Source organism: Ambystoma mexicanum, chromosome 5q (assembly GCF_040938575.1).
Source record: "Ambystoma mexicanum isolate Mex_15411 chromosome 5q, UKY_AmexF1_1, whole genome shotgun sequence".
Classification (NCBI taxonomy): domain Eukaryota; kingdom Metazoa; phylum Chordata; class Amphibia; order Caudata; family Ambystomatidae; genus Ambystoma; species Ambystoma mexicanum.
The window spans coordinates 755,275,400-755,290,826 of NC_090933.1; the positions used below are offsets into that span (position 1 = coordinate 755,275,400).

At 47.7% G+C, this 15,427-nt stretch overlaps 1 protein-coding gene across 3 annotated transcripts in view; it reads left to right on the top strand.

The window, feature by feature from the left end:
• The window catches only part of LOC138497642 (polyamine-modulated factor 1-binding protein 1-like), a 2,990,269-nt gene that overhangs the window by 974,276 nt on the left and 2,000,566 nt on the right, over nt 1-15,427 (top strand). For all 3 annotated transcript variants that reach the window (XM_069621239.1, XM_069621237.1, XM_069621238.1), the window contains one exon: nt 6,451-6,618. In XM_069621239.1, coding sequence (XP_069477340.1) covers nt 6,451-6,618 — 168 coding nt within the window. The remainder of the gene's footprint in view (nt 1-6,450; nt 6,619-15,427) is intronic.

Consider the following 15,427-nt stretch of genomic DNA (forward strand, 5'->3'; position numbering starts at 1 on the left):
GAGTTTAAGAAGAGGGTGCACAAGGGAGTACTTCAGGGCAGATGGGAAGACTCCAGTGGTGAGGGAGTGATTGCAGAAATCAGCCAGGGCAGGAGCCAGGGAGTCGATGTGGTCCTTGATAGTTTTGGAGGAACAGGGGTGAACCTGTTTAGATGAGACTTTCATAGATCAGACTTGTCTAGAAACCTCGTCAGCAGAGAACAGGGGAAAGGCAGAGAAGGAGGGAGGAGAGGTGGCTGCAGAGGGGCTAGAGGAAGAGCAGGGAGTAGAGGGATGGAGGGGATAGGAGAGAGAGGCCATAATGTCCTGAGTTTTAGAGATGAATTGAGAAGCCAATGCCGTGCAGAGGGCCTGGGAAGGGACACGAGAGGTAGAGACTGCGGCAGGATTGGGTAGTTCCTTGCAGATTTTAAAGAGTTCAGCCGAGTTGTTAGATGCCGCAGAGACGCGGGCTTGGATATGAGCTCTCTTCATGGTTAGGACAGAGAGCCAGTATTGCCTTTGGAGCAGGCAGTAGGCCAGTTTGTCAGAGGATGTACACGAAGCATGCCATTTCCTCTCGGCCACCCTGCAATTGAGTTTTAGGGCGACGAGGTCCGAGTCGTACCATGTGTTGCACGTGGCTTTGGGCTTCAGGCGGATTCTCATGACAGGGGCAAGGATATAAAGAGTATCAGATATAGCAGAGTGGAGCCTGGAGAGGGCTGTGTCGGGGTGAGAGTCAGCCAAAGGGGGAGGAGGGGTTGAGAAGGTGGCGGCGAAAGCCTCAAATGGCAAACGCTTCATGGGTCGGGTGACCGAGAAGGTGGGTGACAGTGCCGGAAGTTGCTTTTCCTGGGGGGTAAGGAGGGTGAGGTGAAAGGAGAGAAGAAAGTGATCACTCCAGGAGAGAGGAGTGGAGAGAGGGACAGAGAGGGGGGAAGGTCTGAGGAGATCAGGACATCCAGAGTGTGCCCTGCAGAGTGGGTTGGGCCAGAGGGGAGAATAGTGAGTGAGAGAGTCGCACAGATCGCGAAAGAGTCCTGAGTTCTATAAGAAGGGGGAGATGATTGACCCTGACTTACACGTGGCAAGTTGACTGGACACATCTCCATATATGGACAAGCTTCTTGCACCGACCCCGGGGAAGCCCCAGGCTTCATTTTAATGCCTGATGGCCAAGGTTTTAGATAGCTTAGGGTTATTGGTCCCTTCCAGGCTCAAAGTCCAATTTGAGTTTAAGGACATTCATGCTGAAAGTTATTAGAGGGAAACTCTGCTGCCATTTAACCTGGCAGTAGAGGCCCCAGTTCTCGAGTTTAGGACGAAGCCAGCTTGGGTTTGGATCGTGGACCAGGACTTTGGAAAAAAGCATGTGCCGGCACGTTCTTACCCGAATTTTGTTTCCATGCACACCTCCCCTGAGAGCCCGCTGAATCTGAAGACATTCTCCCTCCCTCCTGACAGGTAGAGTAGGAGGCTTGATGCCTGGGGGAGGAAGATTGTTTTGCTCATACAGGCTTGGTCTAAGAGCTATTAACACCTCCTTTGACTTGGCCATACTATTTCTGTTTCTAGTTCGCAGTTTCAGTCAATGCTGAGCATGTGCCTGCAGGATAGTTGAGAGAGGACATTTGGGGCCCTGGTCATTGATGGCAGGGAGGCATCCTCCATATTCTAGCATTGGGCCTGGACACGGCTGACAGAATGGCATGCCCCATGACTGCAGGGATGCTGTTGAGTATGTACTCCCTGATGAGAAGCTCTGGTTTCGCCCTGTATGTTCAGCTCCTGTACATGCTAGTTTGACGGTAGCAACCTGTTTGGGGCTAAGGCAAGTGAGACCCTCCAAATGGCAGTCATCTTCAAGGGGGCGACTGCCAAGTCCCTGGGTCTCCTGGTTCAGCAGCAAAAACCAGAGGTAGGGGATTTCAGTCCTTCCCCTTCTACACTCACAGGGGCAGGGGACAGGCTCCCTTGGGCAAACAATTACAGTGCAGCACAGCCAGGGGTGGGACTGAGGTGCTCCAAGAAGTGGCTTCCCAGTCTCTGCCTTACTTTCAGTGGCCCCCCCCCCCGGTGAAACAGACTTCAACATTAGGTGTTCTTCTCTGACAGCAGCTCATCTGGCTGGGACAGAGAGCGTCATTGCAGATGTCTTGAGCAAGGAGGAGCTCTGTCAGCAAGTTCTGGAGGAAATTTTCTCCTGGTGAGCGATTCCTCTGGTGGGTCTCTTCCCTTCCAATGTGAACAGGAAGTACAAGTTGTTTTGCTCCTGGGAACTTCTTCGACAGGGAGCTCTGAGCAATGTATTGATGGTTTAATGGATGTTCTTCCTCCTCTATGCATTCCTGCTGATCCCGGTCAGCCTGCTAGTTCAGGAGTGTATGCCTTTTTGGGTCCATGTTGATCTTGATTGCTTCAGACTGGGTCAAGAGAATGTGGTACCAGGAGTTTCTGGACATGTCCATGTGCCCTCCCTGGCTCCTTCTGCAGAGAATGGATCTGCTCTCCCAGTCAGAAGGGCGAATGCTCCAGCCAAACCTCAACAGCCTGAACCTTCATGCCTGGTTGCTGAGAGACTGAGATGCAAGGACTGTGATTTGTCAGATGACTTACTGGATATGCTACTCTCGGCTCAGAGGACTGCCACCAAATCCATTTTTTCCTGCAGGTGGCTTACATTTTCTGCTTTGTGGTGAGAGAATGCTGTGGATCCATTTACTTGTCCCACATCCTCTGTTCGATTTTCTGCTTTATTTGGCCCGGACAGGACTGCATATTGGCACTGTGAAGGGGTGTCTTGTGGCTATTTCAGGTTTCAAGCAAACACCGAAGCAAGGCTCATTCTTCACAATCCCTACAGTTGTACAATATTTTCATGGATTGTGCGATCAGGTCCCTCACGCCAGTTTTTGTTCCAGCGTGAAATTTGAATTTAGTGTCAATATTTCTTAGGGGTGCTCTGTGTGAGCCCCTGCATTCTTGTTCTTTAATACTGTTTACCCTGAATGTGATTTTCTTGGTTGCCATCACTTCCTCAAAACGAGTCGGCTCTAAGCATTAACTATTAAACCCTCCTATTTGTGTTCTTTCAAGGAGGAGGTGATTTTTATAGTGAGTCTTCCGAAGGTAGTTTCAGTCCTGGACACACAGACTGATCAGAGCACTACTCTCGCAAACAGGATAAAATAGACACTGACCCATTCTGGTCAGCCTCACTGCACAATACACATGTGCACAACACTTAAATCAAGAACACTTTTGAGATCGGACTCCAGTCTGGTCAGTCCCCTCAAACATTTCTCACCGACACACATAAGTTACTGACCCCACAACCATCATAAAATGCAACCCAGAGCAGTAACATCACATCATCAAAATGGAGAACAACACAATTTGAACTCTACAGATTCATTAGGTCCCTAAAATTCTAATAGGGAGCGCCAAATCAACTCGCCCATCCCCAACTTTTCAATCAGCTAGCACCTTTAAACTGCACATGACTATACACACATGTTAGATTTGGGCCTGTCAGTACCATACCAACCATAGGGAAGATGGAGAACAGCTCAGAGCTAATCACAAAGCCTGCTACATCTTTAGCTCTTTCAGATACTGTGCTCTGCCTGGGATACTGCCAGTGCAGTCATCTAGTAAATCTTGTGTTTTCCTTCTACATGTGACAAATACTCAATTATCCGTGCCACAACCTCAAAGATCCATTTGCTTTTTTTCTTCTCAACTTAAACAAGTAAAAGCTCATTACTTTCAGAATCTCATCCAGTCCCAGCTTGCTTCTCCCACGCTCCTTCATTGTACTCTAATTGAATTGCTAGTCTCTCCCTCCGCTGACCACTTTGTCTGCTCTTCTCTTATTCCTGAATGATTTTGCCAACTTCTTTCTCTCTTAAAATCGAACAGATTAAACATTCTCTAACCCCGCTGACCACTACTTCTGACACTTCAATGGGCACTTCCCCCCTTCGCCTGAAGTGTTCCTGCTTCTGCTTTGAGTCCTGCTGATCTCACGCTCATCTCTCGGTCTCATCCTACCACTGCTCCATCGGATCCCTCATCTGCCCCCTCTTCTGAAACCTGATATTCCCACTTTAGTCTTTGCCTATCTTCTGGGTATTTCCTGTGAGGTATCATGTGTAAGACTCGCACACAAAGGCATAGTGTTGATTGCCATAACCTTTTATTAAAAGAACTGGGTTGGAGAAAAGCCTGTCTTTCCCTAAGTCTAGGAGGGGTTTACCCTGCCTCAACAAAACTAACTACGATCTCTGTCAGAATGTCCAAGGTAAAAAGTCTTCCGTCCTATATCTAAAACCCTAATCTGTCATACGCTAAACCTATTATAAAGTGCAAAAGGGCTTAATATTCTCCAGCTGCCACTTGCAGCTGTAGTTCACAAGTTAAACTCAAAGTTCCAAAAGGGTGTCAAAGAAATAAACAAGCAAAGGTTCCAACATCTTTAGAAGGGGATTCCCTTCCCATATATTTCTTAGTTCTTTCACAGCTCACAGTCTCATAAGCACCAAGAGGGCGTTCGCCTCCTCTCAACCTTTCCTCCACTTTCAAATATATGGTAAGGATTTTGCATCAAGAGATTGTCCTTTCTTCTCCTTACCATCTCTTCATTCCAAGGGACTTGTTACCCTTCCCCTAGGTTTTACACATTCACACGGTTTCTTTGCTTTCTCCTTTGGCTTGCTTTCTGCACAGTTCAGGTGCAAATCCCCTGACACATGAAGAAACAAATTACTGGTGTACTCTCCTGCCTGGACTTGGTTCAAATTTGAGTATTTGTATTTTGAGTGTGGGTCCCAGATTCACATTCAAATTGACTGGTGTACTCTCCTGCCAGGATTTTATCATACTTCTTTATTTTCTTTATTTGGGTGCAAGGACTTTGCCAATGTTGTATTTTTGTATTCTTTTCCATTTCAGCATTGGGCCTTTGCCCACCTTCCATTCACAACTTTGCGTGCTTGCCAATTTCCCCCAGCTCCCATGCTGTGCTCCTTCCAGTCTTTCCAAATACTTTAAATTGGCGTGCGGTGTACGCCTCAAAGTGCCTTGGTGCCCAATCTCCCTGTGTGGGCTCACTGGCCTCTCTTGGCGGCTTCTGCTTTCTCTGCAGTCTGCGCATTGCCAACGATAAGCTTTGTCCTCTGGCCAGCATTGCGTAGGCTCCCTGGTCCTCGCACTGCAGTGGCTCTCCCAGTACAGCGTCTCTTGCTTCTTTCTCCTGTGCAACAGACCTCCAGTGTCAGTGCCTCCTCTTCTTTTACTGCCCCGATCTCAGCTGCTCTCCGGTCTGCTCGGCATCCCTCTGGTTTCTCAAACGGCCTTGGGTATTGTGCATCTCCATCTTCCGGGCTTGTCGGGTGTTTTAATGTTTCTGGCATTGGTCAGCCGTTTGGAACAACTAGACTGCACTTTATGGTTCTTGGTCGGGCGTGATCTTCTTTACTCGGGCCCTCTTCCTCATCCCATTAGGCTCATAGGAACAAGTATGTTTGTCTATGGTTTTTAACAGGAAGTTCCAGATTACAATATGCCATACATAGCTGGGAAGGCAATGGCTGGTGACTATTATCCCTCACATGGGGGGCAGGGGGGTATGACAGGTGTTCCTCTAGGGCTCTATCTACAGCCCACTTCGGTTGCACGTGGTCCTCCCGCAGATAGCCACAGCCGGGGTCTGAGTCTCGTAGTTTCTGCCCTTCCCTGGCCACATGGGGCAAGACATTCTGCGGGAAGTTGGTGATGAGTTCCCTAGATTCATTGCATTCTTCTCTGCATTCTAAGTTGCCACTGTTATTCCTCTCCTTAAACAAATCTTCTTTAGATTCTTCTGAATCCTAGTATGTTGGTTAACAGGCTGAGAGATGCCGCAAACCTGACTATAACATTCTCAGGTGCTGTGCTTAGTGACCTGCTGGGACCTTTGCCTGTCGAGGCAGTCAGTACTCCGCAGTGATGAAATGTTAATCACTGCACACTATTCAGATTTCGTGCATTGTAAGTTGTTTGATAAAGTTGCACTGAGTTTTATGTGCATGATGCTGGAGTGCTATGGAGCCTGACAAATTAACTTTTATCATTTCCTAGTTGAAGATTCAGTTCGATTTTTGCAATGTTTTGATGTGTGAGATTGGTGCTGTTCAACACGTATTCAGAGTAAAGGAAATGATCACAAGTGTACAATTCCTGAGCACGGTGTGGAATAGACATAATTGGACCCTGAACTCGTGGAACATATCTGCATTGTATTTGTTTATTAGAATAAATGTATCCAGGATGAGTTTATTATTGGATTTTTTAAAAAATCATTACGCCCATTTGTATTTTGTATTTTCATTTTTTCTTTATTTTTGTGCTGTAGTTAAGGATGGAATATTTATGAAAAAATGCAATGTTAACGAATTGTTGATGTTTTCTTTAACCTTGTTTTAAAAGCTTGGTCTTCAAGAGGCCGAAGTCGCCAGACTTAACCAGAAGCTAAAAAGCCTGCAGACTGAGGTACGTGATCTGTGGGAAAAGTGCAGTGTACAGGAGGATCAACTGACTAGCACCAAAAAAGAGAACCAGCAATTACAGCATGATAAGGAGATCCATGTGGAACAGGTACACATCTTTTATTTTGTCACATGTAGTATGTGTTTATACTGTGGTGCATCTTAATACTCCAGCTTTGCTGTTGTATTAGAAACAATTGTACTTAACCTCATTGGCACCTTTGAACACTTGTGATATGATGTATACATGTGGCAAACAAGTATGTGCAGAATGTCTCATTTCATAATGGCTTAATTAGGAGTGTTTCTACAGCCAATTCACAGTTAATAAATGATGCTCATCAAGTAAAATGACTATATAAATGTGAAATGCCAAACGCCTACTCGTATACATACACGCATCTAGTGCAGAGTTGGTACTTTATCTAGATTAAGTTCTTTTTGGGCCACATAGAGGTTCTGACAACTGTGCAGACATTCGTAAAAGCACACACACTACATCTCCTCTTAAAGAGGAACACAAAATGTATAAAGGACCAAATGCAGAGTGTTTTCCCTTTGACTTGGTAGTAAAATTAAAGGCAAGACCCAGAACTGGGGGTATGGAAAGAAATATACAGAATTCTGTCTCCTGTTCCTGGTAGGAGAATGATGCGAGCTCAGCTATGCAAGAGGAATGGAATGGAATGGGGGGAGGGCCGGTCCACATACTGGGGAGGAAGAAACAGAAAATACTGAGGCATGAAAGGATATGCAGTAGAACATGATGAACTAGGGAAGGTGCTGCCCCTTGGGTGTCAGTGCAGAAAGAAAGAATGAAAGGGTCAGTATGGGAAAAAGAAATTGTTGGCTAAGTTCGGCGTGAGTAAGGTAAAAACAGGGGTTTGGGATTAAAAGGTAAATTGGGCAAAAGAAAAACACTGTGTGGGATAGGAAGGGGGTTGGATGGAAAGAGGAATAGGGTACAAGGCCAAAAATATGTGGTTTAACTAGGGGATTGCTGTCCTTGTCCCCTACTTTAGCAGCCCTCAGCCTCTTTTACTTTGCAGTTGGTGAGCAGGTGCAAGTGGATCTCGGTCACGTGGCTTAAGCCCCACTCACCTGCTTAGCCCTGTCTCTTCCTTTTTCCTCTTACTTCTTAGATTAAGGGTGTTTCTCGCCCAGGGGTCCAAAGTGAAGGGAAGACAAAGTAAAAGGTAATTCCTGTTAGATCTGTTCAGATCGGGAAGACCTAGGACCCGAACTCTTCTTCAGACAACAGGTAAGCACGCGCCAACATGTGTTTTGTTCCTCTGTCCTCACAGGCCATCCACACAATAGCCAGACAACTCCAACAATATTGCCCCTTCTCTAAGGCATGGACTCTGCAATGCAGCAACCTCACTCACATCAGCCTCCAGTCTTATCAGCACTCCCTCACCATCCACACCGCAGAAGTTAATGCTCGCCAACATCCGCTCAGATATCCATGCAGCAGACAACACCAACCTCATCACTACTCATAACCTTGATGGCATCTTCATCACTGAGACCTGGCTGACCCCCACCTCCACCCACATCCTAGTCGTCCTTGTCCCCGACGGCTACAGCATACAGCACAGAGATTGGCTGCACAAGACAGTCGTAGGCCTCCTAGTCATCCACAAGACCACGTGGCCTGACAACATTGGCTCCTGCAAAGTCCTGTCCTGCCACTTCCCGCTCTCCCTGACTAGTCACCTTCCATCTCATCTACAGAGCCCCCAAACCCAACACCGCCTTCATTGTACACTTCACCGACCTGGTCACCACCATGTCCCTCACCCATGGCATCATCTTCGTAGGCGATGTCTACCTCCCATGCAACAAGGCCACCAAATCGTTGAAGGAAGCGCTGCTCTGCCTTCTCGACACCCTCAATCTCACTCAGCACACGAAAGGCTCAACGCACAAGAAAGGTAACATGCTCAACCTAATTCTCTGTCATTCCTATGCAGGCCTACTCATCTTTTTAACGCCTAGTCTGCAGTATCTCGCTCTCTCCTGGCCATTCCCTTACTATTGCTACCATCTATCGGCCACCCAGTCAGATCTCCTCCTTCCTCTCTGAGTGGGCGTACCTCTCCTCTTCCCTCTTGGCCTCGACCACTCAACTCCTCCTTCTTGGATGCTTCCTCTCCTTCCTCTGGACTCTTTTGCTACCTCTGCGACTCTCCCTCACTCTCTATTTTTCCCTCTGGCCCAACACCCTCTGCAGGGCACACTCTGGATGTTCTGATCTCGTCAGACCTTCCCCTTTCAATCCCTCTCATCACTCCTCTCTCCTGGAGTGATCACTTTCTCCTTTCCTCCCAGCTCACCTTCTCTACCCCTCAGGCCAAGCCAACTCCAGCACTGCCATCTACCTTCTCGGCTAGCCGACCCATGAAGCGTGTGTCAGTTGAGGCTTTCACCGCCACTTTCGCAGCCCCCCACGTCCCCCGTTGGCTGATTTACACCCGTAGACAGCCCTTTCCATGCTCCACACTGCTATATCGGATACTCTTGATGTTCTTGCCCCTATCACGAGGATCCGCTTGAAGACCAAAGCCAAGTGCAACTCTTGGTACGACTCAGACCTTGTCACCCTTAAACGCAAGTGCAGGGTGGCTGAGAGGAAATGGCGTGCTTCCGGTACATCCTCTGGCAAACTGTCCTGCCACCTGCTCCAAAGGCAATACCGGCTCTCTATCTGCCCCAAGAAGAGAGCCCACATCCAAGACCACGTCTCTGCGGCATCTAACAACTCAGCCAAACTCTTTACAATCTGCAAGGAGATGGCCAATCCTGCTGCAGTCTCTGCATCTCCTGTCCCCTCCCAGACCCTCTGCACGGCCCTAGCTTCTCATTTTATCTCTAAAACTCAGGACATCCTGTCATCTCTCTTCCTCTCCTCCTCCTCCCTCTACTCCTGCTCTTCCTCTGGCCCTTTTTCGACCACCTCTCCTCCCTCCTTCTCTGCCTTTCCCCTGTTCTCTCCAGACGAGGTTTCTAGAGAAGTCTGATCTATGAAAGTCGCGTCCAAACAGGTTCCTGGCTGACTTCTGCAACCACTCCTTTGCCACTGGAGTCTTCCCTACCCCCCGAAGCACTCCCTTGTGCACACTCTCCTTAAGAAACCCTCTGCCGTCCCTTCCTGCCTGGCTAACTATCACCCAATCTCAATCACTCCTTTCCTGGGCAAACTCCTGGAAAAGCTGCCCATCTCCCAGCTTAATCTTCACACTGAAACTGTTGGTTGTCTCCATGACCATCAGTCTGGCTTCAGAGCTGCCAGAAACACGGAAACTGCTATCCTGAACATCTGTGAAGACCTGCTCTCTAACCTTGATTCCAATGCCCCCTGTGTCCTCATCTTTCTTGATCTCTCTTCTGCCTTTGACACTGTGAACCGTGCCGTCCTGCTCAACTGTCTCTGTGATAACCTGGGTATCACCGATCAGGCCCTGCCCTGCTATCATCTTTCCTCTCTGATCGACCTTCCGAGGTCCAACTTTGGTCCTTCGTCGCCTCTATATCTCTACCCGTGGTGTTCCCCAGGAGTCTAAGCTCTCTCCCTGGCTGTTCAACCAATACCTGGCACTTCTGCCCACTGCATTGCCGCTCTCTGCACCCAACTATGCCTGCATTTTCAGGCTTCCTTCCGCCACCTCTTCTTCTTCTCTCATCTCTGTCTGTCTGCTATCCAGGAGTGGTGAGCCACCAGTGATCTGTGCCTTAATGCCAGTAAGACCGAGATTCTCCTCTTTGGCACACCTCCTCCTTCCTTTCCTGTCACTGTCTGGCCGGCTTCTCTTGGCCCTCTTCCTGCTCCTACCTGTGTGGCTAAAAACTCGGGGTCATCTTCGACTCCACATTTTCCTTCTCTCCTCACATCTCTGATGTCTCTAAGAAGTCACACTACCAGCTGCACCTCGTCAGAGGTGTTCTTCCTTTCATCTCCTTCCCCCAAAAGCTCACTGTCTCTAGAGCTCTGGTTCTCTGTAGGCTGGACTACTACAACAGCCTCTTTTTAAATCTGCCTGCCTCTTCTCTCCGCCCTCTGCAACTCATCCAAAACAGGACTGCAAGACATGTCCTTGGCCTTAAGCCCAGGAATCATATCTCTCCAGGACTGAAATCTCTGCACTGACTCCCAGTGGCAGCAAGGATTAAGTTCAAAACCTTCTGCATTGTCCACAAGGCCTTCTGGGTCCGCAATGCCTTCAACTGTCTCTTCCTAAATATCTTCCGTCACGAGGTCTTCGCTCATCCGCCTCCAACTCCTTCAGGGTCAGTCGCTTCTCCAAGCAACAAGTTGGTGGTAGATCTCTTTCTTCTACTAGGGCCTCCCTCTGGAACAGCCTCCCTGCCTCTCTAAAACTTGAGGAGAACCATCTCCAGTTCCGGAAGCACCTCAAGACCTTCCTCCTTCCTTCTGCTTCCTCTCCTCCTCTCCTCTGCGGATCTCCTAGCTGAAACCGAAACTGCACAGGTTACCTGGCTACCCTCTGTTCTCGGGCCCAGGTCCCCTCCCCGCCATTTGCACACCTGCCCTGCCCCCTTGGCAACCCACACAGGGACTGTTTCTGTATCCCTGCAGCCCTCTACCAGCACTTGACACCTGATTTCTGCACTTACCCTTGCATTTGCCACCAGCTGGCCACCTTTTTATTGTCTTTATTTATTATTGTTATCCTATGTACTGCACTGCCCCTCCCTCTTTCCCCCACACTTTTCCCCCTTCCTCCTCTCCTGCACTTGCGCAATCTCAATTTCGCCTGGCCTAGTAAGATCGTTGTCTCTCTTCCCTCGGTTCCCTCTCCCTTGCCTCGTCGCGCCTTGACACACTTGTGCCATATATAAATGCCATATAATATCTTAATCATCACTGCACTGACTTCCCTCCACTACAGCTCTCCTCTCCCTCTTGTCTGGTCCGACCACCTGTTAAATCACAATCAGGGTGAGAGATCATACATTCAGTCCTTTGATGTATTCCTAAACACACACACAATGCAAAATGTGTTGCTGTTAGGTCACCGAGTCTTTGACCCTAAGTTATTTATTCAACAGATCAAAATTTTTCATTAAACAAAGTATATACATTAATTACCCATAATAGACACTGTGTCAATTCCAGAACATGGTGATACAAATATGTACAATCCAATTCAATCAGAGAGATTTAAATCATAAAATACATGTTTCCTTTCATTCTTGAAAATACAGTTCCATAAAAACATGTGCTATCCAGAGCATAATGCCTTTCTGGAATACAGAGAAAACAGTGTGACATTGAACACTGAACATTGCACAAGGAGGTTGTTGACACTATAATGTTTCGGCCAGATCAAGCTATTTCTTGACGCTCGTGTGAAATAGGCCTTCTTCAGGACGGGAGGATGATGTGTTATCTGTGTCCATTGGGTATCGTTGCTGGTTATTTGCTGCAGTAAGTGCTGGCAAAAGGCCCTCTCTTACAATGATGGGAGGTACTGGCACCTCCAGGCCACATCAAGAAAGTGATGCTTGCGAGAAATCCTGTCTGCCTTATGACAGGACTATTCCTGGAGCCATGTGTCTAATCATGGAACTATTGGGGGAACATTCCCATGTTGCCAGAGCGTGGTCAGACTGGAATATTATCCAACCGTGTTCCACAGTGTCGGCAAAAACAAAATGGGCAACTGCCGAAAAGTCTGCAGGGCAAAGGCGTGCTCCTCACTGCAGGGGACGCTGATAGTGCATTGTATTTCCAAGAATCACTTTCTTGATGTGGCCTGGTGGTGCCAGTACCTCAGATGTACAACCTCAACCTCAGCAAATGAGTCATCAGGAAACAAGAGAGAATCTGGCGGGCCACATCCAACCTGGCACTCCTCAAGGAACTTCGAACAACCAGCTAATCAACACAGCCAAGGCCTTCTACTATCAAAACACCATAGCAGAAGAGGACAACAAAAGCAGAGCCCACTTGAAAGCGGACAAGCACTGCGTCAACTCGCTAACTCTGCCATACCACACTCCATGTAAAGATCCACGTCTATCAACACCACCTTCCTCAACAAAATCAGCAAAATTCGACAGCACATAGACACCAGCTGAAAATCTACAGACCCACCGCACGTCCCTCTTTGCTAAAACTCCACACACTGGACAACATTCAATGCACTCTCTACAGAGGACTTGGTGGAAACCCAGGCTGCCCTCAAGCCACATCGTAAACAGATGACATTCTCCCAGCATCCATCCTCAAGACTCTCCTGGAGATCATCAGCATTTCCCTAATTAGAAGACACTTTCCCATCGACCCTAAAGACAGGACAAATCCTCCCTCTGCTAAAGACCCCAACTCTGGGTCCTGACAATCTAGATAACTATCGCCCTATCACCCATCTTCTCTTCCTAGGTAAGATCGAGAAATCCATAGGCGTGCAACTACAGCAACACATAGACACCAACAATCGCCTCCAAACCTACCAATCCGGGCTCACACCCAGATGCAGCATGCAGACAGCAACCATACAGGTGTTCAACGCCCTCAACATTCTTGACGAAGGCCATCCCTGCCTCCTGGTTCTACTCGACCTTTTTGCCACATTCGACACAGTAGACCACCAGGCGCTCACAGACACCATACCATTGGCGCATGGCGATCAGCGACTCTGTCCTGTGCTTGTTCATGTCCTACCTCACCAACAAAACTTTCAACACCAAAAAACGAAAACCGGTTTTTTTTTCCAAGTTTCTCAGGCTCCTCCGAGCCGGAGGAGCCTGAGAAACCTGGAAAGAAAAACCGCAGCGTTTTCCAACACAATAACGTTGTATTTATGTTTGCGGTCGCTTAAAGAGCGGCCGCAAACATAAATACAACGTTTTTAAAGCTGCGGTTTTGTTTCTAAGTTTTCCGGGCTCCTCCAGCCCGGAAAACTTAGAAAGACCGCAGCTAGTGCTTATTTTAAAAAAAAAAAAAATAGCACTTACTGAGATTCAGCTGCAGCTTTCCTGCTCTGGTCTCCGGTCCCCGTCCTCCACCTACAGCACTAATGAAGGGAAAGCCACCCAGCGGTAGCTTTTGTTTGCTACAGCTGGCTGGCTTTTCCTTCATTAGTGCCGCAAAAGCAAAAGCCAGCACAGGAGGGCCTCCATTTCACAAAATGGATGCGCCCATGTGCTTGCTTTTGCGAATTTTGAGCTTGAATAGCTCAAAATTTTACATAGTAAGTTTTAAAACAGAGAATGCTAGTATTTTTTTTTTATGTTGCCTATCTATTTTTTAAATAAAATGTTTTACTAGACCATCCCTTTAACAAATAGAGATGGGTTAGTTATATGACACACTCGATTTAATATAAGGGTGTTAAGGGAAATATTTGTGGTAGTATGGATGCGTGTCATTAGTCTTTACTTTATAGGATGAAAGCAACTACATTGAATGTTGAGCTTGTAGTAAAACATAGCTTTTTCGTGAGCAGCAGTATCTAGGCCTGGATATGTATGGTCGGTAAGTGTGCAGAAGAAGGAGGCTGACACAAAGGTGGTGTGGTTGGGGCCAAAAACAAAGACTTTTATCATCAAGAAAGAAAGAAACAAAGAAAGAAACAAAGAAAGGATACTTCTTTATCCCCTTTCCTAAGAGGGGTTTCCCTGCCTCAACTAAAGAGATAAGGTGACTTTCAGGATGTTTGTCAACTAAAAAGTCTCTGCCATCCTGTGTCAAGAAAACCTTACTACTGTGCCTTACACTAGAAACTAAAGAATGAGGCAGTATTGTTCTGGTCCCATGAGAATGACTCCCTTCTCCTGGGTAATGGTTCCTGGCTTGTTGAAACCATTCTAAAGTCTAGCAGTCTCGTATCTTGTAAGACACAAGACTGCTAGATGTGTACGTTGTTAGGTGGAATGGCTCCCTTCCCCTGATGGTAAAAGTCCCCAGCAATACTTTCTCATATGTTATCAGTTTGATTGGCTCCCTTTCCATGATGGTAGAGATCCAAACAATACTTTTGCTCTTCTTCTTGTTGGACCAGGAGAATGACTCCCTTCTACTGGTCTTCTTTTCATTAGGCTTCACACCTACAACACCAAATCCTGGTTTCTCCTCTTCTTTGAACTGGCCCACTTGCTTCTCTTCCCTGCCAAGTACTGCTACGAGGAAGATGACATCTCTTTCTTGCTCTTCACAAATGAGGGATGGGTACCCTTCTCTGTCTCCTTGGCTATCTTGTTTGACAAGTACTGACACGAGGGGATAGTCCTGCTCGTTATATCCATACAGGGCTATTGCCTTCTGTACCTTCCAGCTCCTAACGGTCCCTGCACTTCTCCCATACCTTGACTGATCCAGGGATGCGCGGCCGGTTATTCCTGGGTCCTTCTCCTATTCTGTGTGCTGCACGGGCGTCTGTGTCTTGGTGCCTTCACTTTGCGGATCTCCGGCCAAGCCCTTGGACTGACGGTATGGACGCTGCCTCTTCCGTTCGGGTCACTGTCTGCCAGCATCCAGGTACAGTTACTGTTTGGATGCCCTTGGGCAAAGGAGTCCCCTTGTCCTCTTGACTCCGGGAGTGGACTGCTCTCGGCTCCAACCTGGTTTCTCTGCATCTCCTTCGGGCTTCACGGTCTCTCGTCCTGGTTGGCTGTGTCTCCCTGATAGGCAGTCCTCCTTTGGTTTTTATGGCGTAGGCAGAAATCACACCTCTGCAGAAGTCTATACCCCTGTGGCTCCTTCTTGGTATTGCTCTTCATTGTTCCTGTGTCCCACCTAGTCTTTGTGGTTACCTGTTTGGTAATCTTTATGCTGTGATTGATCTTCTTCATCTCAGTCAAAATAATAGTTGAGCTGTGACTATAGCAGGAAGAAGTGCTGGGAAGAGGGGTTGATGGAATGGTGGCAAAAGGTGTGGGAAGGCTGGGGT